General features: G+C 36.7%; 3 protein-coding genes across 10 annotated transcripts in view; 1 reads left to right on the top strand and 2 right to left on the bottom strand.

Annotated features, from left to right (window-relative positions):
- LOC107036235 (endophilin-A) overlaps nucleotides 1–8,869 on the bottom strand; it is a 50,998-nt gene extending 42,129 nt beyond the window's left edge. For all 7 annotated transcript variants that reach the window (XM_015254033.1, XM_015254039.1, XM_015254038.1 and 4 more), the window contains exon 1: nucleotides 8,784–8,869. The gene's annotated coding sequence lies outside the window, so the exon portion shown is untranslated. The remainder of the gene's footprint in view (nucleotides 1–8,783) is intronic.
- A 993-nt stretch (nucleotides 8,870–9,862) lies between these two features.
- Nucleotides 9,863–19,492, bottom strand: LOC107036248 (importin-11). 2 transcript variants are annotated; one of them, XM_015254055.1, is made up of 5 exons: nucleotides 19,219–19,492; nucleotides 18,774–18,975; nucleotides 18,274–18,374; nucleotides 11,867–14,495; nucleotides 9,863–10,255 (listed from the first exon to the last, which is right to left on the bottom strand). In XM_015254055.1, the coding sequence occupies exons 2-5, from the start codon at nucleotides 18,894–18,896 to the stop codon at nucleotides 10,151–10,153; spliced, it is 2,958 nt and encodes a 985-aa protein (XP_015109541.1). In that variant the 5' UTR covers nucleotides 18,897–18,975; nucleotides 19,219–19,492; the 3' UTR covers nucleotides 9,863–10,150. The 2 variants fall into 2 exon arrangements, with proteins under 2 accessions (XP_015109541.1, XP_028981794.1); XM_029125961.1 differs by having other exon boundaries at nucleotides 19,263–19,492.
- A 2,027-nt stretch (nucleotides 19,493–21,519) lies between these two features.
- On the top strand, nucleotides 21,520–27,110 carry LOC107036246 (40S ribosomal protein S6). The gene is made up of 5 exons (XM_015254053.1): nucleotides 21,520–21,597; nucleotides 22,464–22,668; nucleotides 24,816–24,961; nucleotides 25,570–25,770; nucleotides 26,862–27,110. The coding sequence occupies exons 1-5, from the start codon at nucleotides 21,592–21,594 to the stop codon at nucleotides 27,054–27,056; spliced, it is 753 nt and encodes a 250-aa protein (XP_015109539.1). The 5' UTR covers nucleotides 21,520–21,591; the 3' UTR covers nucleotides 27,057–27,110.
- The last annotated feature ends 237 nt before the right edge of the window (nucleotides 27,111–27,347 follow it).

The following is a 27,347-nucleotide window of genomic DNA, read 5'->3' as shown; positions in this document are numbered from 1 at the left end:
GCTTAGGGTACACGGGGTGTCCATGAAGCAACTGATACTAGTGGTATTGAGGGATATTCGGCGAAATAATGGCCGTGTTTTTTTTTTAATGGAAATTGGGGTGGATTAGTTTTCCGAGAGGGGGAGGGATTGAATTGTTGGAGGTGAGGGAGTTGACTGGAGGAAATTTGGGGGATATGAGGGAATTCATTATTTTAGCGATAGTGGGAACAGCGACGTTGTACACACACTGGGAAGACAAAAGTTTTTTGAGAATTACATCGTTACTTGTATCAAGGAATTCATGGCTCGAAAATTACTAAGCGCACAATATCTCACACTACACGGAGCAGAAAATTCCAGAAAAATTACTGTGCCAGCACGGTAAAATGAGTTCGTTTGGACGGACCCGGAAAAATTACCGCGCCAGCACTGGAAAATTTGCTGTGGAGTACAAGAATTTTTCATGGTAACTCCGAGAAAAATTCCTGTAGTGCACGGCAGAAATTCCGGTGCTGGCACAGGAATTTCCTCTTTACTTTTCTACCTCATATGATTACAGAACTCGCCGTCGGCTCGTTCTGTGACCTCATATTCGCTAAAAAAGTTCTCCACGGCCTAGTGTCCAAATGTACTATTTTCGCACAGCGTGATGAAAAACATTTTTATGCCATTAAGCCCAAAAACCGCGGTCTAACCCAGCGAAGCGAGGTTAGAATTGCGGTTTTCGGGCCTAATGACATAAAATACTGTATGTCACACGGCGATAAAAGTATTATCTGACGAATATGATGATAAAGTCACATTCGTCAGATAATACCCTCATCGCCTGATGACGTAATGTAATATTACTTTATTTTTCTTGTACTTTTCTTTTGATTTTTTCCTCAATGCACCATCGCTTGGAAAAAAAATTGAAATTCTTCCAACGCCTCCCTCAGAGTACAGGACATTCATGAAGCAACTGATACTGGTGATATTGCCGGATATTCGGCACAATATTGGCCGTATTTTTTTTTATGGAAATTGGGGTGGATTAGTTTTTGCAGAGGGGGAGGGATTGAATTGTTGGACGTGAGGGAATTGGTTGGAGGAAATTTGGGGGATATGAAGGAAATCATTACACACGATGTATGAATGTTATTGCTCTACGAGACCCAACACGCGCTGCAGCGCGCTGTAATTGTAACAATCATAATTGAAAATCTCAAAATTAAATTAATCATGAATTAAATTTGCCACCTCAGACGACTGGAACCAATGAGGAATAAGCGTGACAGACTTACGAGATATCGATAGTTATCGACTTTAAGGATATCCAAGTAGTTCAGGCAATTTTTTCTGGGGGAAATCCCCTTCAAAGTTTATAGACTAGACCAAGAGTATTTTTTAGGCGCAGTATAAACTTTAGTTTCCGAACATATTTTCGAGAAAACGATTTTTGAAAGAATGAAATTTAACACATTGCGTCCATAAGAGCTGTATACTCCCACCTTCAATCCAATAGTTCATAGTCTTAGAGCGTTTTCTCGTACACATAACCGTGTATGACTTTGTATGACTTTTTTTTTGCGACATTAAAAAACATACGTTTCCGGACAGATAATTGCAAACAATCAAATTAAAAGCTTCTTGATTGGTACGACGGCCATATTGGATGGTTTGAATCCGTGCGTTCCTGACGTCTGGCAACAGTCTGCTCAAGTGACTACTCGGATCGAATTTACGAGGTTATATACAACACATGTGCAGTGTTGCCGTATGATCATTAGAGGTTAGACCAACGAGAGTCAAGTGTGAAATTGAATAAAATATTGTTCACAATATTCATTGAAGAAATTCCCGAAAAAATGTATTCAATAATGAAAAATCCGAAAAAGTATGGGGACGGCAACATTTTCGACAAAACTGAAATCTTGCTTGAAAAAAAGTTGCCAATTTGAACGAAGTACTTGGATATCCTTAAGTGTATGTTCCTTTAGAATAGGATCGTGGGAAGATTAGAACTCTCTAGAACTCTTAGTTTTTTAAAAATCAGTAAGTCACTTTTGGAAACTATACACTTTCTTCTTTTTGTATAAGGAAAAACTTAGTTTCAGGGAAATAACGTTGTTAATAATTAATTTCTCATAAATTATTCACGGAATAAAACGAGTAACGAAAAAGGAGAATCAAACAGAGATCGGAAAAGATTAGATGATAGAGGCATTTTAGAATATTAGAAAACCAAGGGTCAAATGGGGTTTAAATAGAAGCTATATTTAATGAGAACATTCGAAAGGATTTTCATGGAAAAAAATGCTCATTTACCCGGAGATCCCTCAAACAAGAGATTTCCGCGAATTTTCCATCATTCGTAGTATTTCTTATTCACAATAGAGATCGATGAGAGGAGAATGACCATCATAATGCCTCCATTCACAACGAACCACTGAACTGATAATTAATCGCTACGCAATACTTAATTAATGCACCTCACCCGCCAACTCCACTCCACCAATTAGAATTCGGTTTTCTCCTTTGAATTCTCTGAAACATCCGCCCACTACTCCATACCATTTTCCCCGAGAAAAATACTGAATGTAAAAATTCAATTCACAATTATTCGTGAATGCGAGCGATAGAAGAGGAAATAATGCAAATAATGGAGTTTCTCGTTTGGAATTTTTCGTCTCGTTCAACAGGAAAACTTTATTGATTACCAATCACTAGAAGTAATTAATTTACTTCGAATTTATATAGTGATAAGCAATTAGTTTCGTTGATAACCAGTCGATTGTTTTCATCTCATTGGAGACATAATATCGCATTTATTATTATTGTTCATTTTCCATCCCAAATATTTCTCTGAAAAGGGGGCAAAATGTTGATTAGTTAATAATTAATCAATAGAATATTTATATCAATTTCTGATGGTGAAAATTCATTTCTGGAGAAAAAGAACAATCAATTTCACTTTGACAACAGTTTTGGCTTCCGAATGGAAGCATTGTATTCGTCAAATCCGAAATTTTCAATTTTTTGTATCAGGATAACTACTTTTGGCCTCAGGAGTTTGAATATGATATTTTTACACCCTGTCCGGATGTGTGTATGTGACTGAATGATTTTTCGACGATAACTGCAAAAATAATTGTTTAAATTAATCCAATTATTGTTTAAAATATTTTTCCGAGTATCATCTTGACTGAGCTTGATCATGAGATTGATTGGATCATCTATTGTTGAAAATATTAGATTATGTCATCAGGCGATAAAAGTATTATCTGGCGAATGTGGCTTTATAATCCGAGTCGAAAGCGAGGATTATAATCACATTCGCCAGATTAGTATATTTCGTCACTAGGCCGAAAAAAACTTTTCTGGCGAATATGAGTTTGCATATTCATATGTTCATATGTTCATATGAGCTCGAAAAGTTTTTTTTGGCCGTATGACGAACAGTATTTTTTGTCATGACGGCCGTAGGCAGAGAAACGCTGCCTTACGGCCGGAATGACAAAGAATACTTTTATCGCCGTGTGACATAAAATGTATTTTGAAACCAACATTCAGGGAAAGGTAAAAAATATTATCGTTGGGACAATGTTGGCTGCCAACATTGCGATAATGTTGTCGGCCAGCGTTGGGGCAATTTTGAATTCAATGAATCATTAAATTCAATTTCAAATCCATCGTCATAGAAATTCCATTGAAAGTGAAAAAAAATAGTTATTGACGAGTGTCTGCAATTACACTCGTCAGGAAGTACAGTTTTTCATACGATATTTTATGATACTGATGAGAAAAGGCGGTTCTTTATGCGCGAATCTATGATCGTTCACCGATTTTCCAATTTTCAAACTCACGAGACCGAGACGAGACGATACTCTCTACTCTGAGACCAAGACGATACTTAAAATTTGGATATTTTTCGAGATTGAGACGATGCTTTCCAAAGTCTCATCTTGTCTCGTCTCATACGCAGAACTATCGAAGTGTCTCGCAAGGCTGTCACACGTGGTTTATGTCTGAGTCTATCAACTCTCATTCGTCTATTCTCCCGTCACAGAGGCGCGCCGTCAGACTAGTGCAAATAAAAATTATAGAATACCTAATGAACGCAAATATATCGATAATTAGCCTGTAAATGCACTCACTAATATCCTACAATATCTCACGACAAAAATTGAAAAAAATTAATTTCAATTAATTGTTCCTTTCATCGTATCCAATTTCCTCACAAGTTCATTAAATCCTATCTGTCCGACCTCATTATCTCCAGATAAAGTATCTCCTCCGTACGCCTCCGCAACGGAATCACCGTTGAGCATCCGTTCACTCTTTCTCCCCATCCTTTTCACCTCCTCCATAAGCAAAAATTGAGATGAAAAAAATTGCGAATCAAGGAATCGGAAAAAAAACGGTACACTAGAGAGACGAGTGGGAGTTGAATTAATCTGTCGGTGGATTCAAAGGGCATCGCGTCTCTATTCCGGTCGCCTCGCAATTAGTCATTCTCCTGCCATTTTCCCTCTCTTTCACTCCTTTCTTTTTTTTCGAATCGAGTGACCGCGCTTAATCGATCAAATAGTAAAAAATATAGTTAACCGAGGTAATTGGCCATTGCTCGAGACCTTGAAAACATCGTTGATGGCTCAATTGAACTGACTTTTGGGTCACATTAAACAATTTATACTCGCAGTTTCGTGTATTATACCTAAAGGAAATAATTTTATCAACTAGAGGGTTTTCCTTCAATATTTCGGGAACCTGAGAGATTCTTGGTAGGTTCATTAAAAAGCTGGGGGAGTTTCCGAATCAAAACCCATATTTTAAACATTTTTCGTCGCCTAATTAGCGTTTTTCACTTGTTTTCCCCTGTAACATATTTATTCCTATTTCAAAACTTGAAAAAATAGTACATTAGAGTACAAGGGCACAAATTTCGTTTTCAATGAATGTGTAGTTTACAGGCCGAGCCGAAGGCGAGGTCTGTACACACATTTGTTGAAAACGAAATTTATTACCGAGTGCTCTATAATATTTTATGTCAAGTCGTGCAGAAGTCGAGTTGTGAGCAGGCTGCGCGAAGCGCAGCGTGCGATAAACTCGACTTATTGCACGGCGCGACATAAAAAAAATTTTAACTTTTTTTCGTCACATCTCACAAGTTAATGAAGCAAAATAGATCCCAGACCAGAGGTTTTCATCGGAAATTTCTCTAATTTCTTTGTGAAATAATCCCCAACTCTCCACTTGTCCATGTTCTCCGGATATCGCAGAAAATCGGCCTGACACGTTACATTTTTTGTATTTGTTTGAATATTGTTTGCATTTTTTGTCGATAGTTTTTTCTAGTAAATGTGAAGAGGACATTGATGATAATAATGATGGTATAGATGCGCGTATTTTCTGGATAATTTCATATATTTGCTGTTTATTAAATTCCTGTAGGCTTCGATGGACATCTGCCTAAAGCGTTTAATAAATACTACTTGAAAATTGGCGTCGACATTTCAATTACCGAAAAGCACATCATGATAGGTGAGTTATCGTTCTGACAATGTTCTATTGTTATATACGATGTAGTCATTAACAGATAAACAATCGATTTCTCCCTCTTCAAAATTCAATTAACCTCGATTTTTAATCAGTCCAGGAACTAAATGACTTATATAAATTACACTCTCAGTTTCACGTTTATCAAGATTTTTTCTCGATATCTCACGATCCTGGGCAGTTAGAAAGTTCTTGATGTTATTTCAGTGCAAAACTGAGAAAATCGACCCAAAATTCATATTTTTAACGCTCTTGTCTCCCCAACATATTATAATATGACCAAAACAACTCGTCGCGCCACAAATCAATTCTTCGTCGTGTCCCGAAAGGAATGGAATAAAATAGATCAAACCCCAGGCGTTTTCATCAGAAATATTCCCCAGCTTCCTACTGAAATGATCCCTGACTCCCTATCTCTTCACGTTATCGAGATTTCTCCACAAATCAGTATTGTTACTATATTTTATTATTCTTAAAGTGGTTTCTAACTTTCCGATCCAAAGGAAGGAAGTTGTTGACCCAGAAAATGAAATGTGGAGTTTCAATGATTTATCCACGTTTCATGTAATAAGCGCTTGACTCATCCTGAAAGCCAATCAGTTGTATAGAAGAAGGAGGGAAACTATTTTTCTCACAGGAATATGTCTGCGTACTTATAAGACCATTCGTCGATATTCCTGACTTGGCATTCATTTTCATTTTTTTGTATTTTTAAAAAATTTCTACTTCCCAGTAAAAACCAAACGAAACATTTTCTTGAGGTAGTTTTTTTACAAAAAAAAATGTTTTTTTTAGGGAGATTTCATTATTTCTTTTCCAACTTAAGCAAGGAATCGTTTTTATACCCTGTAAATTGTTTTATTTTCAATTCAATTTAATTCATTCATTTTTCACATAATAGAACATCTTTCCAATTAACAAACAAAACGAAACAAGCAGTTCTGCTCCAGATTCATCATTTCCGCCCACTTTTAATCATTTATGCAAGATTTTCCGACTTAATTTGTTTCTTGCATTCATTTTTTCTTTAATTTTCTATGAGGACTGAATTCTTTTGAGATGAATTGATTTCCTTTCAGAAAGAGCAGAACAAAGTGTTTACTTGATAGAAGTTATAAAAATATCTGTTTCTGTTTGTTTTTGGAAGATATTACTAATTTTTTCGAAATAACTATAAAATTATTTTCGTGTTCTTCGCATCTCATCGTAATCTAATTTACATTCTCTGATATCACTCGAAAAGAATACATATTCTCGTTTAGCTATTCACGTACGCTTAATTCTTGATCACACAATTTTCGACGAATAGCAATTCTAAACTTCCAAACATGAGCTATAACCTCACAAACTATCTTTATCTCCTAGGTCCAGATAGAGATATGATGAGAAGAATTCGAATTTTCGGCGGAAGGGAAAAAATAAAACAATTTATTTTCTGTTTTAGTCTAACAAGCGATTTCAAGTGAGAAAAAAACGTTTTCCGCACTGACCTTCACTTTTCCTCGTCCGGAGATTGGTATTGGCCTTTCTCAAAACTCGTAAAAGTGAACATCACTACAGAAAAATATCGTTCACGACTAGTGCCATGGTGTTTTTTACTCGCGTGGTGGGCCAGTCCTCGTGTTCGGCTCGGACGCCAACTCCACGCGAGTAAAAACCCCATGGCTCTCGTCCTGAAATATACTATTCCCGTAGTTCTCTATAGCAACATCACAACCCACATTTTAATGCACTGGTGGCAACACCTCGACGTCGAATATGAGGCTCAGTTGGATCAAGACTGCCAAAGTAGTAACAAAAATCACCGAAAGTGAATATCACCCGTTGGTGTGCGCGTATCTTCTTTATTGTTAATCCAAATAATACTACAGGTGTACCACTGAAAAGCTCATGGGTGATTTATATAGTGTAACTAAGGACAGTTTTTCGATTTGTCTTGGCGTTCTTATAATATTGAATTGAGATTGTTTAGAGGGAGTGGAGGGGGAAGTTCTGTCGCGTATAGAATACGTCGGTGTTAAAAGTTTTCTTGGCCGATACGCTACCGCGTATCTCGATCTGAATAAGTGAGGTGATTGATGCATAGTATATTTTTTTATGTATCACTTTTGTACACTGTTGGAAATTTTTTGAAATTTAAGTAACAGATGCATTTGAATTTTCAATATTCGGAACTTGAATTCAATTTCTTTAACAATCCTAGAAACACCTGATTACATAAAATAATAATTCCTGAGAAAAACCTTGGGGGTCACATTTAATGGATCTCTCTGTAACCAGATTTAGATCCGCTGAAAACTAAAATTCGATTCCACTTCAACGAGAACTGGCATTGAATTATCTGTTGAGTGCATCCAGGATTACTCAAGGTCGGTATTAACGTCCGCAGGGCATTTAGAAACTAGTAACATTGTCCAGACGTAAATGTGCAACAACGTCCTCGAGAATCAGTGGGATTGCATCGATAAAATTACAAACGTAAAACATGCTAAAAACTGGAAAAATTGGGAATTCGAGAGCAGATAATGTTACATTATGTCCAACGGGAGATATACAGATGAATGACGATTAATTACGTATCATTACGTTATTGCGAGGAGAGCGAAGGATGTTACGGAGTCACTAACAGCAAAAGTGAATGGAGATTCCCATTGAGCATTGAAATTATATTAACATTCGTGCGGAATTCCGAATGAATGCCTCAGTTTTTCTTCCCTCTGTTCCATCGATTTTCAATGAAAATGGGATGAAAAAAACTGCGCGACGTGCCAAGTGGACACGTCTCGTATATGCGAATACATAGGTTGTAATTTTTTTATTGATTTGAATTTCAAATGTCAAAAAATAAAAATCCTAATCTTTACGCGTAAAAACAATTTGTTATTCGCTAGAAAAAAGGCGAAAAATGTTTTCTTCGCGTTTGAAAATGTCCAGAGTAAGTGGACCAATCAGACGAGGTCATCATGACTTATTAGCCAATGAAATTAATTAGTATAAATTGGAATTTTTCGGTTATTGTTCGAAACGAAAGAAATGCGCCATCGTCAACTCCATGCGATCGAATTTCAAAATTTTGAATTTGAGAGGACGATTTGATTTTCGCGAAGGGATGAGATTTTTTAGTTCTGAGATTTTTAGAGATGAGATTTTTTAATTCTGATCTGCGGAGGCTTAGGGATGAATGGGCGAGTGCGGAATCCCATGCTGATGGGGAAAACGTGCGGAAAAAGAGGCTGAATTGAATTAGTGATTGAATTACTCACCGTGAATCGATTCAATTATCTGAGCGAATGTATCCAGTGTTGCACACTCGGCGTCTAACCTCCCACAGAGACCCGACCCACGGAGATTATTTGACACAGACTCGGTTCAACAGCTGTTGGATGCTTCGTGGAAATACCGTGAGACGTCGGATATGGTATTGAAATTACGGGAATTACCGAGAGATGTCGCAATTTTTCAATTTAAAAATAAACAAGTGCATAATCGCGGTTTGTTTATAAATGAGTATAGTTATTTTTGCATATAAATTGGCAATTTGTCATTCTTATTTCACTGTTATCTTCTATTTTTTCATGTCAGTACTATCATCAGTTGAAATGTCATCAAAATTTTGTGTATTACTTCGATCTGCATCAACTGATTCTATTTACTTTTAGAGCCTCCAAGACTCGAATTCGTTTTCTATCCGGGTTTAATATAAGGGAAGACTAATATGAGTTTTAAGAGTCGCAGGCCATTAGAATGAGATTTCTCATACATTGAAGAACGATTATATATGTCTAGGAATAAATAATTAGTGGAAAGAAAAATTGTTTACTCTTCGTTTGCCCGGCAAGACCAATTTTTTAGCTACAGAGGTTTTTTTTTCAAAATTTTTGTTTTGCACACATTTGTTCAAAAATGTGTGCAATAACCATTGCGTATTAGTTTGTTGAGAAAAACAAACAGTGAGCATATTACAAAAAAATATCGATCGCTTTTCATTTTCTGAACGAAAATTGTGAAACGATTTTAATGTTTTAACATAAAAAATCCGAGTCGACTTTTTAACTTGTTTTCCAACATCAGAAGCCGGAAAGCATTGCAAATCGATTTTGTAAATAATTTATTGAATAATTTTCTTACAATTTTTTTGCATTTAAAAACTAGAGTGTGATTTTTTTTATAATTCCTGAAGTTCAAGATTTAAAATTATTACGGATTTCCAAAAGATCAAATATCTTAGAAAAAAAAATGATGTTGACTTTTTATGATAAAATGTTGAAAATTTTCCGAAATAAAAAAAGTTGAAAAAATCGCATGAATAATTCGTTTAAAAAAATTCATGAATTAAGAAAAATCACTGACATTTGTCGAGTTTTTATTATCAACATTATAGTTTACAGTGAAACAGGAAATATACAATCGAATAGTGCCGTTTTACAATGCAGCGGCTCTCGTAAAAGCTTTCCTTTGTTTTTTTTATCACTTACTATATTTACTTTACATTACAGTTAAAAAAATCGCAGAACTCCGTTAAATTTTTTTTCTCATTCGTATTAGTCGAAAATCGTTACTTCATCTTTTACTTTGTTTTGTTAGAGTTTTTACTTGCGACGGAAATTGGTTTTCATTCATGCGGTGGAAATCAGAGAGTGATGTATTCCCTGAGCTGCTGATCAATGTCGGGTTCTAGGGATGCGATCATTTGGTCGAATTGATGTTGGCTCATCTCCCTTCGGAGTGCGATCAGCTGTAAAGTCAACAAGAAAGTTAAATTTCACACTTAAAACACATCCTCCCATATATAAGAACAACCGGCAAATCTCAAGGGTTCAAAATGTTCTCATTGAAAAGTCAGGGAGATAACAAGATCATGTTAGCACCTTGCTTACAATTTCAGGATATAGAATAGCAAATTAGAAATTCAATGATACAAAAATGATTAAATTCCGATAATAGACTTTCAAATAGTGAACGTTAGAATTTTTCAATACTTCAGCCAATTACGTCGTGATTTTATGACGTTGTATGACTAGCGTCCTGTAAGCGGTGGGTATTCCTTTTCATATTAACTGTTGATAATCATTCGCAGTGCAAAAAGCAATACGACCGATGAAAATAATATGTCCCAATTTACAGTAAATTATTTACCCACGTTCTAATTCTTATGCGAACTCAATTAAGATCTTCATCATAATTAAAATTCAATTCCGTCTAAAACACACTTTAAAGTGTGAATTTCTGGAATTCAAGGTTGGTGGATAGGTTTGAGCATGAGTGATTTTTCCTGAAAAACTTGACGAGTTCGTTTGTAGGCAGGGAACTTCGAGGGAAATACCTGATTAATTTTGAAGCTCGAGTAGTATTCGGAAGAGAAATTTTCCATCCAATTTTTATAATATATACATGTCAACATGAAAAAAGTACCAGTGGAATTATCAAAGATAATAACAGTGGAAGAGTGTCATTCTATTAGCTGAAATCTGGATGAGAGCAATTCTCATCAGAATTTTCCTACTTCTACCAATTTTCATAGAACAATTGAACTGAAATTCATAGTTTCCATTGATTCTTCCATAAAATCTTGAATTTTCAACGACGAAATTCCTAGGAATTTCAGTGAAACTAAAACGCGTTGAATTTTCCAAGGAGTGAACCCGAAATTTCATTCTGAAATCTTCAGACATCATCATTCTCGTCTCTAGGCGCGTCAACTCCGTTACTCAATGAACGATAACTTGAAAACAGTTGAACGAAAAAAATTGGAATAAAATGCATTGGCTGCATTAAACTTTGAAATAAACTCTGTAAGAACTGTTTTTTTTTCTCATAATTTTCTAATTTTTGACATCAATTTCAATGTTTACCGACAATTGGTTGCCGAGATCTTCGAACATGCTAAATTTATTGATAAAAAACAAATTATTCAACAACTCGAAATTTAACTTCTGCCATTCGATAGAAGGATCATTGAAGTATTTTCAGTAAAAATTTCAAAATTTTTGGGGGAAATTTTGTCGATAAACGAGATGATTTAATGGTTGAATCGGTTCGATGTAAAATCGTCATTAACAACTTTTGTTCATAGAAGAAAATATTAGAAATGCATTGGAAATAAAATAAAATAGTTCACTGCAGAGACAATTCCATTGACTTTCCAAATATCTTTTCCAAATGTCAATATGTCTCTTAGAATTCGAGAAAATGACTTTTTACTGTTGACGGAAAGGGTCGGTACCATGCATTGAGCCCGGCTGATGGAACAAGCTTACGGGTCGATGCATGGTATCGACGCCGTACGTGAAGGGTTAATATTATAACGAACCCTGACTATCAAATCCCCAAATAATCAATAATTTACCTGATTTTCAAGTGTTTGCCTCAAACACACAGTATGCACAATATCCTCCATCTTCATCTTGTGCAGCTCCTTCCTAACCCTCCCCCCCTCCCTCTCATCCTCATAACTGTCCTCACTGGGTGATCGATTAACATAAACAAGACTATCCACCTCCGGTTTCGGATCATCCTCATTCCCCATAATATCATTGAGCCCATCCGTGAGAAACCCAATGATCCTCGGAAAATGTTGAAACACCACCACCGGACTATTCATATTAAGCAGCGAGCACAGAGCAAGTCCAACCAACTTAACATCCTCATACAACCTAAGACGATCAGTCAAGCAGACCTCAATGAGCCCTCCGAGCACGGTTTCACTAGTGGCATTACCCCCAAGTTCACTCGCGACTTCACTGACAACTTGTGAGAACACCTCCCTGGAGTTTAGAAGTACCCTCGCAAATATCTTGAGACTATTATCGAGAATCCTAGGGTTCTTATACTCTTCCATGACGTAAATAATATTAAAAGTCCTTGGTAAAAGGGGCCTAATGATATGTGGCCCTTCCTCAGGCAGAACCTTCAATATCTTCTCCAACAGATTAAAAATCAGCCTGAGATCCTCCTCCCTGAGATCCCCCATGATCCCTTTGATTCCCTCAACAATACTAGCACCGATTTCCCCGAGAAAGGTCTCAGGACTCAGCACCACGTAGTCCTGAATGACATAGACAGCCGGCTTGAGAGTCACCTGATCCAGCTCACCATCAAGGAGAGCCGGCATATTCCTGAGGAGATCGATAATCCCAGGAGTAACAGCTGGCGTATTCTCCAGCAAAGCCAACCACAGCTGTAGACCATCCTCAAGCAGATAGACATGAGCGTCCTGATTCATATCACAGCTCAGAGCAATCATGCCAACGATAACCGGCTCTAGTATGACACTCTCAGGTCCCAAAGCTTTCTCATAATGTACAAGCGTCGAGATGATGGCACACCTCAACATGTTGTGATCCTCCGATATCTGCCACAATGATGGCAGATAATTCGTGAAAGCTGCAAGATGCGGCTTGATGTGCTCGCCGATCCTCTCGATCATAAACGATATAACGTAGAGCACCTGCATCTTGGTATCGCATTCGGTGGCTTCCCTCAACAAATTGAACAAGAGAGTAAACGATGTTTCTAGGTAAGGCCCAAAGTCCGCGCGGTCGAATTGCCAGTCGTCCAGAGCTCGTTTGAGAGTGTCACTAGCCTCGATCCTCACTACTAGATCCTCCTCAGGACCCAGAGCCTCCGTCATCATCTTGTAAAACTCCGGCCTCAAGTCCCCACTGAACTTGACCCCTATCCACTTGCCAATCAGCCAACAAACCCGTCTCTTGACGATTCTGTAGTTACTGTTGGTGACTTTCATCTCCTGTTTCAAAGTCGTTGAAAACCACGTGTCGAAGTCGACGTCGTCATAGAGATCGGAAGCTGCGAGGCCGATGGCGTGGTACACAGCGTCCTTCAAGAGCATGCCGTGAAAGTCATTGGGATCCACTGGCTGATGATACCTCTGCATTAGTTCCACTAGAATAGAGACGAGGTGCTTTCGAAATTGAGGAAAGAAGGAGAGGAAGAGGGTTTCCACGCAGGGGCGAAGGCTGTATTTCCAGGAGTCTCTGGAGTCGTCAACTGCGTAGTTCTCAGGATCTGTGGTCCAGAGCTCGAGATCGGACGGGGTCAGTAGGAAGTATCTGGTAACCAGCCAGGAGCTGATTTCCTTTAGAATCTCCGGGGTGAAAAACTCTTCCTTGAGCTGCTCTCCTCGAAAGGCTAAGCGGTCCTTCGGGCCGTCCCGGTCTTTGTACTGAATTATCCCACGGAGACGTTGGATCATGTAATCCGGTTTAATGAGGATGTCCTTCATCATGTTGAGACACTGGATGACGAACTTCTCGAAGACGAAGGGCTGTCCGGCTTCTGTGAAGCAGTAGAAGACTGAGAATTCTAGGGACACGGGGATGAGCTCGACGTAGCAGGTTGGGTGACGTTCCAGTGCTCCCAGCATTACTTTCGTCAATTGAATTATGAATTTCTCGCAGGAGGTGACTTGCATCTCTCGACACATCATGGTTTTTCTACACTCCAGGGCAGCTTTTGCTCGGGAGAATGTGACTTTTAGGAACATCATGGCATCTTCTGATTTTGAGAGGTTTGGGAAACCGTTGACGAGGAGATTTCGCAGGATTCGGAGGAGGAGGAGAGCCTTCTCGAGGGCTTCTAATATCTGGGACTCGTCGGCACCCTGGGAGACGAGGATCAGGAAGGACTCCGTGAAGGTGTTCCAGAGGTTTAGGATGAAGTTGAACATGTTGGTGGTTAGTTGATCGAAGAGTTGTTTGTCGGCGGGGAGGCGCTTTGAGGCCAGGGTTTTCACGACGTGGTGGAGGATCAGGAGGGCACGGTGTTGGGCTATTGAGTTTTGGGAACCGATTACGTCGATCAGGGTGGGGATCAGGCTGTCCCATTCTCGGGGGCAGTCTAGGCGCGCGATTTTACCGATTACTACGGCTAGGTGGGTGGCTAATTGGTTCACTGGCTCCTCAAAGCTCGAGAGGAGACTCCTGCGTAGGAACTCCTTCTCGTCTTCAGCGATTGCACTGGAAATTCAAAGGAGAGAGGTGATCGTAGATTTTTCGGAGCACATGAAACATTTTAACAGCGAAGCGGTAAAACGGTTCAAGTCAATTTCGACTCACGGTCAGTTGTCAGTGAATATCTCGAAATTCAAGACAGATAGCAAAATTTTTGTTATAATCTTGTTTGAAGCCCAACGGCCTAGCGCAGTGGGTAAGTTCGTTGCCTCACGTGCGCAAGGTTCCGAGTTCAAAACCCGGTCGGGTAGAATGGGGAGATCTTATCATTTTTAAAGTCTTGATCGTTATCGTAATATACTCAACCGAGTCGAAGCGATGTAAAATAACAATAAAAAAAACTTGTTTGAAACGTAGTTATATATCTATCAGTCAAACGGTCGGTCCTATCGACAATCTTCGAGCACCATCGGGAACCTTCGGTTGAGCGGTCAGAGGATCGCGAAACCCCCGAAAAGTAGTAGCAATTTAGCAATTGAGAAGACCACATGTGAAAGTACATCACCTTCTCAAGTTCAGTGAATTATCAAAGACAATTATCAAAAGCATTCAACATTAATATTTTGAGACACTCAACAACCTAGTTCAAACCAAAGTGTAAATATAACAGTTAACAAAGTGGTTCGATTCTACTAAATATAGTGACGTTTTTACGGAATTATTGTCCTAATTAATTTCCGGCCTATCCTGGAACAACACCTCCCACATCCACCCTAAATTTACATCCTCACCAAACGAACCTTTTTTGTAGCTCTCAATTCGCTGTAGAAAAATGTCATTACACAAATTTCGCTATCTTCCATAGATTTGGAGATATTCCTCGAAAACTCAGCTAAGAGCTCGCTTAACCGCTTCGCTACTGATTTTATGTTAGCTCAGTTATCATCACCGCCAGGAAAGAATGATCTTGAATGTGTGGTGGGGGACGTCGAGTCAAAGCTAAATTCGAGAGAGTGGGGGTACCCAACCCCGATCATTTTTTTGCGGTGAGGACTATACCATTGTCATTAAGGTATATCCCAAGACAATACTACCTACAAGTTGTCGATAACGGTATGGACTTCCTGGGACACCGATTTGGTGTCAAAATCAACATCGAATTTTTTTACTGTTTACAGTGCGCTCTCCTCAAGGTGAAACGTAACCCTTGTGTTTATAGGAACTTTTAGAATTGTGTTTTCTCCTGCAATTATAATTTTTTATTTATGCAACTACTTCATTGACTCAACAATACAATGATTGAGTCGATAAAGTAGTTTCATAGATAAAAATTAATAATTGTAGGGGAAAACACAATTCTAAAAGTTTATATAGACACAGGGGTTCCATTTCCCCTTAATTCCCACAGCTTGGGGGGTGTCCCAGACACCATTTCATATGGAATGCGAGTAAAAGGGAGACCCCCACTCCGCCAGTTCAGGCGGTATTAGAAAAGGGAAAGCTGGGAATAGTGGGGAGGATCGTGGCAGTGGGAGAAAAGGAACATAACCTTATGGGGGGAGGATTTTGAGGGGAGTAGCGTGCGAATTATGGAATGGGAGAATAAAGGAGAGTCCACTGTATGAAGAAATCCAGGCCAGAAAAGTACGTGCTGGAAATTTTCGTCTCAACTTTTTTCTGAACAGATGGATATTGGAAAAAAATTTTGAAAAAAAAATTCAAAAATGTTCATAATTGAGGGACTTATAATTTTATGAAATTTCTAGTTTTTTCCTTTTTTTTTGTTCCAAATTGATCCCAATATTTGAGCAGGGTTTCAAGCTATCAAATCACCCTTTGACACACTCAAAGAACATGAAAAATTCAAGTAAGGTCAGGGGATATTGGAGAAATAATTACGACGTGCGACGTTTCGCTGAATTATTTTGGCCTCATTAGGCTCTTGACGGCAATTTACGCCTCGATAAAATATTTCTATTAATATTAGTGTTGGAGCGTGTAATATGCAAACAAATGAACAAAAACATGTAAATAAACACAATGTCAGTCAGCAGAAACACAGGATTAATCAAACGCAAGACAACACTCTAATATTAGTAGAAACAGTTTGACTACGCCGTTAGGAGCCTGATGAAGCTAAAATAATTTGGCATAACATCGCACTGTGACAATGTAATCAACGTTGTAATTATGTCTCCGATATCCCCTGATCTTTCCGAAATTAATGAATCTGTCTTTTGGATAACATCGACATTCATTCATTCCTGTGGGAGATCTCAGATGAAGACACATCGTTCTTGTATTATCTCTCACAATTAATTAATTAATAAACCGCCCCAATCATTTAATCAATTTGTGTGTGTTGTGACTCATTTCGCTGAACATAACAATATCATGGAGATGAGGACAATCATTAACACGAAACATCCTTCAAAATGAGACGTCATACATAGCATTATCTTCAGTTTGACGGGGTTTATACGAGAAAACGTTTTTCTTTCAATCGTTAATTACTCCGCAACTTAATTTTACAAAATCTGAAATTTTAATAAAAAATTGTCAATAAAGCAACAAGAATTTTGGCGCCAGTTAGAGTGAGATAAGGATTGAAAATGACCGAAAATCGCTGCTATTATTCATCTTCGCTATGATTTTCTGAGTGAAAATTTATTTCTCTAATTATACGAAGGAAATAAATGAATAATAGAAGATATAATGAGTCTAATCTCCACCATTTTCTAATATTTAATTGAATCTTCACTTATTGGGGGGATAACTGCATGAATAATAGCAATTTTCCGTCATTTTCAATACTTGTCACACTCAAAAAAAAAGAGAAAGACAAACTCAAATTGGCGCCAAAATATTTGTCATTTTATTGACAATTTTAGGTGAAAAGATCAAATTTTTAAACAATTAAGTTAATAGTAATTAACAATTGAAAAAGAAGATGACTCTCATAAGACGCTGTACAAATGATATTTTTAATCATTTTTTTTACAAAAAACTGAGCAGTTGATTGTGTTCGGACTCTTTGCTGCATATTTCTGGCTATTTCAAGAATTTTTCTTCAAAATTGCACATTTTTTGAACGTTGCCGACTGTTCCCATATAACTGACTGAGGAAGTACCTTACGAACATCGTAAGAACCGTTTTCTCATAAGATGGAAAAATCGAGTTCGGGGGGACCCATAACCCTTCGTTTGGCATTCATTATTTAGTGTCTCCTAAACTGTGTAGGGTGAACAGGCCAATTGCTGGATGGTCAAGAGAAATTCGAGTTTCGTGGTAGGATTCTAAAATAAAAGAATCACCTAAATGAGGCTTCCATACCTTCAAAAATGATTTAATTAGCAGAAAAAAATTATTTGAACTGAAAATAACAAAGCAAAGAATAATTAAATTAAGAAATAGTTGAATGCAGCCGAAACCCCCAGTTTCTGGATGACTGGGCCATATTTTTTTTGCTTATCAAATGTCGATCAATAGAAAAAATAAGTGATCACATGATTATACACGAGTAATATTATTGAAAGGTGAAATAATCAGTACAATTTTCATTTTATTTATGGAAACTAATTCCAATCCAGAGATTCACCTGTTTACCCTAGTACAGCTAGATAGTATTTTTTACATAGCTGGGGGCTATTATGAACATTATCTAAAAACATGGGGACAATCTCAAGAAAAACGTATTTTCTAGGGATATACCTTAAGTCTAACTGCTGTATCAAGGATACAGCTGCTGTCTTCAACTGAAATCTCTCATTCCTTCTAATAAACCAAAGTTTAACATTGCAACGGTCACCCTCCCCAAAAAGTCCATAAATCTAAAATTCTTACTTTGGAGCATTCTTCCGCCAATATCTATCCACTCCATTCTTAAAACAGAGCACTGCCATCCACCTGACATTCACCGATAGCGAGTAGTTGGAGAAGACATTCTGAAAACCAGACACATCATCTTCCCCTTGTGCTCCAAAGCTCTTTACAATTCGGAGTAATCAATGAATAATTACATGGTAGGCAGAAAAAATAGACTGGAAAAAAATAGCCCAAAAGATGTTAAGAGGAAATGGAAGTGCCTATATGAACTTTTAGAATTGTATTTCCCCTACAATTATTAATTTTCATCTATGAAACTGCTTTATCGACTTGATCATTGCATTGTTGAGTCGATGAAGTTGTTTCATAAATGAAAAATAATAATTGCAAAGGAAAACACCATTCTAAAAGTTCATATAGACACAGGGATTCTGTTTCCCCTCAAAACCCATCCAAACGTAAAAATTTACTTTAGCCTATTTTTTCAATGGTCTATTTTTTCGGGGATTCATAATTACATAAAGTGCTGTATAAAATCCTCTCTGCGTCTCCCACTCGCTGAGCATCTGCTCAGCCGGCTTGAAGACATTCTGATCTTGACTGCTCGCCTGTTGGAGGACTTCAATCACAGCCGCGTTCATGGCTCTCCCGGTAGCAGCTTTGTCATCGAGCGGGGGAGGGTTATCAGCACTTTTAAACCCCTAAAACCACATTGACCCCCTGAAACCATCAACAAACACCCGATTAATCACCTTAATTCATCTGAGAGCATCCCACCCACATTGTCTAAACAAACAGAGCAAAACCCCTTGAAAAATAAATCTCTAATTATTTTTTAGATCACAAAATAGTCGAAATAGTCCCTCTGTGGGAGCTGTATGGATCAATTTTTTTTTTTTAAATCACTGGACTCTTGGGTAATTATGAAAAAATATTGTACGAACGTCGGAATAATTTCCTAACCTCCAACATCCCGAAAGTGCGCTGATAAGACCCATACCCATTACCTTTCGATACCGCAATGTCTCAACGACACTTGTCCCTCATCAAATTTCTCTCCCCTATGTATCCAATCAATACATAAAAAATAAGAGATTGTTACAGGCACTTGGGCACTTTATTCTTTACGAAAAATTTATGTTACACTTTTTATCGCAGCCAAATACACCCGGACGTCGGCATTTTAGTGAAATGTAACGTTTTCGACTTTCGACCTGCTACTCCGGCGTGTGCGTGTCGAGAGTGGAGAGAGAGAGAGAGGGGGAGGGAGAGAGAGAGAGAGAGAGAGAGAGAGAGAGAGAGAGAGAGAGAGAGAGAACTGTTTTTTCGGGGCACTTTCAACCCGGCGCAACTGCGTATTTTGTTTACCAGTGGTTTTTGGGGGTTTGTTGGGAGTCGCTGGAAGGAGGGATTGGACGTTTTAAATAGATAGAAATGAGTTCATTGATTTATTTGTTTTGAATTATTAGGGTTGGTGATTTGGACCGATCGAAGTACAAATTAATTTTGATTTTTGGGAATTTCAGGATTTAAAATATTTTTGAATTCGTTAAAAAATTTGCATTGTTGATTTTTTTTATGAATTATATTTTTATTTTTATTTGTACGTAAGTTGATTTTTTGGAGCGAAAAAGTTTTTTTTTCTTAATTTTTTATTTTTGAGACAAAGAGATAAGTCGATTTCACTGTAGGTTTGAGCGTCGTTTTGTGAATTTTGTTTAGGGTGAGAGAGGGGTACAAAGTCAAGGGAATTTTCAAGATCGATAGAAATTAATTTATTAATTCATTTGTTTCGAAATATAGGGCTTGAGGATTTGGAGCAAAGTGAAATTTTTTAAAAGTTCACTTTGATTTTTTAGGATTTAAGAATTGGGGATATTTTTGAGTCAATTGAAAAATCATTTTCAATTTTTTATACAAGCTGAATTTTTAGAGCGAATAGTTATTTCTTTAATTTTATATTTTTGAGAAAAAGGAAGAATGTGATTGTATTGGAGATTGCTGTTTGGAGCGGTTCAGGGGGAGAGGTGTAGAAAATTAAAGAGATCTCAAAATAGATGGAAATGAGTTCATTGATTCATTTGTTTTGCATTCAGTAGCGAAGTGGTAAAACGGTTTAAGTCAACTTATCTCCCAGTTGAGTTTTTAAGGAATATTTTCGAATCTAAGGGAGATAGCGGAATTTTAGTGATTACATTTGTTGTAGCTCTCAATTGGCTCTACAAAAAAGGTTATAACAAAAATTTTGCGATCTTCCTTTGATTCCGAGATATTCTTTGAAAACTGGTCAATAGTCACAATTGACTTGTACCGTTTTACTATTTCGCTACTGAATTCTAGCGGAGATTGAGAATTTGGAGCGAAGTGAATCTTTTCGGCAGTTCAATTTTTATTTTTGAGAATTTTAAAGTTGACAATATTTTTGAGTTAATTCCTAAATGAGCAGTTATTAATGTTTGTCCGTGAATTAAATTTTGTTTGTTTTTTCAATTCCTACATTATTTTAATTTTTTAAGTGAAGAGATTTTTTTTCATAATTCAATATTATTGATTATAAAAATTAGTTCTTATAATAGGTGTGAATGATTTTATTAATGAAGTGAACAGGGAAAATGAGTTGATTTTACTTTCAGAGTAGTTTTTCCAAAAGATCACGAAATTCAAGAGATATAAAATTTTAGTCAAGCTTTCACTGACATGCCTATCAATAACTCGATGTCAACGGGAGTCCACTCACCTCATTTCATAACAGAAGCGGTTGCATAATTTCAGGTGAGTGCAAACCCAGAGGTTTTCATGGGTTTTTCGAATATTTTTATGCAATGAAAATATGAAATTGATGGAAATAAATTGATTTCGAATTGAACGTATGGAATCCGAGTCGATTCATCTCATTTCTTAATAATCTAATTCACCCGGAAATGATTTTTTTTTGACAGTTCAAAAGAGTTTTTTTTGTAGAGAATTTCAAAATATACTAAAAAGGTTTTTTGATAGTTTCTCCTCAAACTATTTATTATCGAGATAATTGCATAAATAAGACAAACGTCATCCTCAATTTTCCTTATCCCTCACACCATATAAAAAAAATAACCCATCCATGTAATTTCACAATTTTTATGATTAAATATTCTACATGAATTGTTTTGAGAGATAAATGCAATTTTCCAAGTCATAAAAATCATGATTTTCATGTTGACAATCTAAAATCATTTGAAAAGATTTACTCCCCCGCGGGAATTCGCGACTTCCGGTCTTCCCGCACCCTACAGGCCGATCCTTCAACTCGAGCTCTTTCTTTTTCATGGCTCGTGGCACTGTTTAGATCGTGTCGCGATGAAGGTACGAATCTGTCCATAATTTTTCAATCCCAAATCTGTAAATTACGATTAAACTCGCAATCGAAAGAGGAAATTCCACGGGTTAATTTCACGTGTATATTGTTGGTTCAATTATCTCTATGACGTTCGAAAATTGCGTTCGAAAGTCAGGTGTCAACCGCCGCCTCCTTCGACACATGATTCGGAGTTCAACAGTTTTCACAAAAAAAATAAAAATATTTACTAAATTCTGTGGCTATAATCAAGTGTCAAGTACTTCAAAAACATGATAAAAAATTATTTTTAGAGTTGTTTGAGTTGATAAACAATGCGTACATTTCCTAACCTCAAAATTTGAGCTTGGGCATCAAGTTAAAATTGATAATTCAGTGAATAATGAAGTGATAAAACAGGATAGATCAACTTTGCGATGAGTTTTTGGTGAATATGCCTGAATCTGATAGAGATAGCGGAATTTTCATCTAGACCTTTTTTGTAGCTCTGAATCTCCTCTACAAAAAGGTCTAAATGAAAAAGGTCCTGATGAAAACTTGGCCATCTCCCTTAGATCCCGAGATATTCTCCAAAAACTGATGAAGGAGGTGAGGTACAATGGACTTTATTAAAACGTCGATATCTTCTGACCAAATGATGCAATTGGGGTAAATCAGCTCTCCTTTTGAAGCCTGAAAAAATCCCTGGAGAATGAAAAAAAATTGTTGAATTCCACTCTGCCGATCTTGAGCTATTGACCATTAAGAACGGTTCATTTTACCCTCCTCTCCCCTAAACAGCTGAAAAAGTGAAATTGATTTATTTTGGCTTGCCAGCTCATCATTCCAGTGTAAAATAGTATTGAGGGCAATTATTAACGTGTATCGATTTCAGTTGAACGTGTCATACCCGGCTACAGGATGCCAAAAGCTCATCGAAATCACCGATGAGCACAAGCTCAGAGTCTTCTACGAGAAGCGCATGGGCGCTGAAGTGGAAGCCGATTCACTTGGAGATGAGTGGAAGGGCTACGTTGTTCGTGTGGCTGGTGGCAATGACAAACAGGGATTCCCCATGAAGCAGGGTGTCCTCACCAACAGTAAGTCCTGATCCATAATTTGTTTCAAAGAGAACAAAAAATTTTTTTCATTAATTGTCAAATAATGATTGAAAGAAAATGTATTCAGATCGAAGACTTAATCACATGTCCGAAAAAATTTTATAGAAAAACCTTGCGTTTAGCTAGAAAATTCTGTTGTATTTTATTGAATAGAATAGAATTTATTTCATTGATGCTACTTTTACAGTTTTACATCTGCACATGCCTTGTATATACTTCCACCAACTTATCGAGATAGAATATATTTGTATTTTATTGATTTTATTGGGACTTTTGCAGCTTTTTTGCGCGTCTTTTTCAATAGAAAATAAATCCTATACGAGCCCATGTATAAGAAAAAAGTTGTTTATTTAATTTTGTCAAAGCTACTGCAGGTAATCAATAATTTTCTTAATTATCAGGAATGTTGGTTTGATGTGTTCCCCTAACAGCCTGAGAAATTACCGAATTTTCCTCGGACCTTTCCTTTATTCATGACAAAATTCACAAAATTCAATTGATCCCTTATAAGAAAATATCGAAAAAAAATTAAGAAAAACGCCCACATGCATACTTAAATTTGATACATACAAAACTTAAAGTAGTTCTAACCTTAGGAGGTTATATTTCAATTCAAAGATTTTTAAAAACTACAACAAATCGCCTAAAAACTCTGTGTGATTCGGAATCGTAATTTTTTTCCTCATTTAATTGTCGTTCAAGTTTTTATAAATGAAAATGTTGAAAATTCATTATTTAACACAGGGTCTTATGTGAAGAACGCTAAATTTGACACAGCTCCGGTTAAAACAAAGATTAAAATCTAATTTTTTTTTCCTAAAAACGAGAAAAAAATAATGAAAAATATTGGCACCTGTTAGATAACGATTTATCGTTTAGTTTTTTTTATTATTAACAATTTCCAACCAGAATCACGGGAGACTGTGAACAGGAGTAGACGTGGCAACGACGGCTCGGTCAGCTGTCACTTGGCGGAACCTCTCTCACCTCTCACCCGTCACATTATCCTGTTGCCACCAATTTTTCCAAGCTAGTCAATTGAAAATCTATTTCTTCACACTTTTATTCAAAACAATTAATAACTAAATAATTCTTATGCTTATGTCCTTTATAAATTATTTTAATAATTTAGACATCAAAAAAATTATTTTTAGAATCTTTTTTTTTCAAAAGCACTCAACGACTCCAGCCGTAGGGGTAGAGCTACTTTAAATTTGAGCGATTACAGAGCTTTCATTCGGAAGCAAAAAATATTTCTAAAACTGTAAAAGTAATACTCATGGTCGCAAGCAATATTCAAGTGCTTCATTTCATCTTGGGGCCATTCATGTTTATATGAGAAAGCAAGCTGGACTTGTAGAGCTGGAGAATTGTGGTTTTTCATACGCCACTTCTTTAGTCGGCCAACTCTAATTTCATTTTTTTTCATTCTTCTTTTGTAATTGAAAAAAAATTATAACACTTGTAAAGACTTTCGAAGCTATGATTGTGCTATCTTATGCCCCAAAATAATATTGTAATATTGGACAATAATTTATTTCAAAAGTGAAGAAGTTGAACGATGAATTGAGTTCAACATGCTTTACTCATTGTTTTATTGGATCAACGTTCATTTGCAACACTGTTTACCAATGTCGTATCGTGAAACGCTTAATTATTATATAAGCTGGACTAATATTCGGGAGTTCAGTCGTCAACGTAAATCAAGCTTAATACTCATTTTATATTATCATTGTAAATTTCGTCATATTCATCACTTCTGGATAATTATGAGTTAGTTTGACTAAATAAAACACCTATTTTTCTACCAAGTAAAATACCGAATTCCACTATAAACCCACTGTAGGGAAATTTATCTCCAGGAAGCAGAACCCACGGATTCATCTCTAACATTGTAAAGTTATAAGATCAATTATCAATGAAAAGAGTTTATTAAATAAATGGGGCGAAAAGAATGATTAAAAGATATAAAAAGAAGAAAAGACATGTCCGCAGACTAGGAAATCAGATAAAAAGATATCGAGAACGAAAGAGACGATCGTACATGAAGTTGTTGGTTGAGAGGAGAGAAAAGACCAAGTACGCAACAATGTCAAACTAATTTGTAATATTCTGCTGTTATCTAGGCCGTGTTCGTCTGCTGCTCTCCAAGGGCCACTCATGCTACAGACCACGCCGTACTGGTGAACGTAAACGTAAATCAGTTCGTGGATGCATCGTCGATGCCAATCTCTCAGTCTTGGCTCTGATTGTTGTCAAGAAGGGAGAACAGGTCGGTTCAATATTCAAATATTTTACTCTTGAATAACTATTATTAAACTTTCACGTTCGACATTAATTATTTTACAAATTTCTTTGAAACTAAAGGTTGAAATGTTTTAGAATTCTAGTAGAGACTTTTAATGACTACATAAAAAATATTTGACATTTCTAGATCTGCTAGTTCTCAAGATGTTTGCAAGATAGATTCAGTGGAAGAAAAATGATTACTTAAGGATGTTTATCCAAAACGACAAGCAAAATTGCGATTTTTTTCAATTGATAAGCAGAATTGTCACAATGTAGGCGTTAGCATGAGCCTGTCGAATCATAAAAAAGCTGGATTTTCCAAAAATGGATAAACATCTTTCATATTTACCATGCACACAGGCAGTGTCCATGTGTTTATTTATATCTTGGAGACGTTCATGTTCATGGAAAAGCAAATTGCGTTTATAGATTTGGAGAATTGTGGTTATCCATACGTTATTTCTTCAGTGTACGAACTCTACATAAGGTTTTTCATTTCTCAAACCTGGAATTAATGAATAATAATAAATTCCAAAGTCTTTTTTAGATAATACAGTCATGAAAACGTTTTTTCTCTTGTTCATGGTACAGGAAATTCCTGGACTCACAGACAAAAACCTGCCACGTCGTCTGGGACCCAAGAGAGCTGGACGCATTCGCAAGCTCTTCAACCTGACCAAGGAAGATGATCTTCGTGAATTCGTTGTCAAACGGCCAATCCAGAAGGAGGGAAAGAAGGAGCGCTTCAAGGCCCCCAAGATCCAACGTCTCATCACTCCTATCACCCTCCAGGTAATTTAAACTAGCCTTCATTATTTATCAACCAATTTTATTTTATAAATTTATTTTATAATTCCAAAACAATAATTAATTCATAAAAAAAAAATCGAAGCTTAAAACGTAAATTTTATTGTAATGGGAAAACTGGGGGGGGGGGATAACAATTACTGGCCATATATCTCGTAAATTATTTTTTTGACAATTGAACAATGGAAAACTGATGGGGAACTAATCAATTAATCAATCAATTTTGTATATTGTAGAATTATCTCATTGTTGAGTTATAAATGACAGATGAATCTCGAATAGTCACCATGCACACAGGCAGTGTCCAAGTATTCAATTTTATCTTGGAGACGTTCATGTTCATGGGAAAGTAAATTGCATTTTATGATTTGGAGAATTGTGGTTGTCAATGCACTATTTCTTCAGTGTACGAACTCTACAGAATATGATAATTCTTTGAACTTTACATAAATTAGAACCGACTCTCTGTAAAGTCAATCGATTCTGTCGATTGTTGAATGATCTATTTATTGCGGGATTCTAGATAAAAAATGTGAAGAAATCTTTTGTGCCAAATGTCTTACAAAAAAATTTCACGTGACATTTCCTCATAAAATGCCTAGTAATCAATTTGTTCAACAATTAACAACTGACGAGTAGAAAATGGTAAAATCAATCAATCATTGACTTATCTCTTTTTGATGAGTGAATTTCAGTAAACGTAAAAAAATTGCTTGAAGGGAAAAAATCACTTAACAATTTTATGTGAAATGCTTCATGACTGAATTATTTTAAGAATTGATTTTGTCAGTTATCTAATTATCTACAACAAATTCTGAAAAGAAATTATTAATGTTCTCCAGGATGTTGTTCAAAACAATCAATTTACGTAATTCTGAGAACACGGTTTTAAATTTTTTTTTACCGGAACGTCTATGAAAATCTTAGAAAAATTTCACACGCATGAACGACCCAATGGTGGGGACGGGGGGAGGGGGCTAACGAATTGTGTTGGCCTCCCATTTCCTTCAGAAGGCTATGCAAGCATCTTTGTCATTTTGTTCAATTTTTAATGAGAGTTTTAATGATTTTTTCAGCGCAAGAGACACAGGATAGCTCTCAAGAAGAGGCGTTGCCTTGCCCGCAAGGAGCAGGCCGCCGAGTACGCAAAACTCTTGGCCCAGAGGCAGAAGGAGGCTAAAGTGAGGCGTGCTGAGGAAGTGAAACGAAAGCGCAGTGCATCCATGCGCGACTCCAAATCCTCCAACCAGTCAGCACCTACCGCAAAATAAACAACAATTGCGAAGATGTATTAAGATCAATAATAACGCTCGTACGTTGATAAATAGTTGTTTTTTTAATTCTCCAATTATTTAGCGTCATTTGTAGAAAACAAGAAAATTAAAAAGACAAAAATTGAATGTTTGACGATGGATATCTCAAAAATTCGCGTGGAAAAAGTACTTGAAATTTTGGGAGTCGTTTTTACATGTCCTCAACAACATATGTGGACATCCGCATGAAAAGGGACCACTTTGGCACTATTAGAGTTATGTATATGCCGATAATCTTGATCTGATTCT

The sequence above is a fragment of the Diachasma alloeum genome, unplaced genomic scaffold, assembly GCF_001412515.2.
Source record: "Diachasma alloeum isolate Michigan unplaced genomic scaffold, Dall2.0 Dall_scaffold_00207, whole genome shotgun sequence".
NCBI classification, from domain to species: Eukaryota; Metazoa; Arthropoda; class Insecta; order Hymenoptera; family Braconidae; genus Diachasma; species Diachasma alloeum.
Note: the sequence above shows the minus strand (reverse complement) of the source record. Positions and strands in the feature narration are given on the sequence as shown.

Coding starts and splice junctions, on each gene's coding strand:
- LOC107036248 (XM_015254055.1), bottom strand. CDS start 18,896: ATGAACGCGGCTGTGATTGAAGTCCTCCAACAGGCGAGCAGTCAAGAT. Junction 18,375..18,773: donor GATTTTATACAGCACTTTAT/GTAATTATGAAT, acceptor TCTGGTTTTCAG/AATGTCTTCTCCAACTACTC. Junction 10,256..11,866: donor GGCAAACACTTGAAAATCAG/GTAAATTATTGA, acceptor TTGACTTTACAG/CTGATCGCACTCCGAAGGGA.
- LOC107036246 (XM_015254053.1), top strand. Junction 22,669..24,815: donor GCAGGGTGTCCTCACCAACA/GTAAGTCCTGAT, acceptor GCTGTTATCTAG/GCCGTGTTCGTCTGCTGCTC. Junction 24,962..25,569: donor TTGTCAAGAAGGGAGAACAG/GTCGGTTCAATA, acceptor TTCATGGTACAG/GAAATTCCTGGACTCACAGA.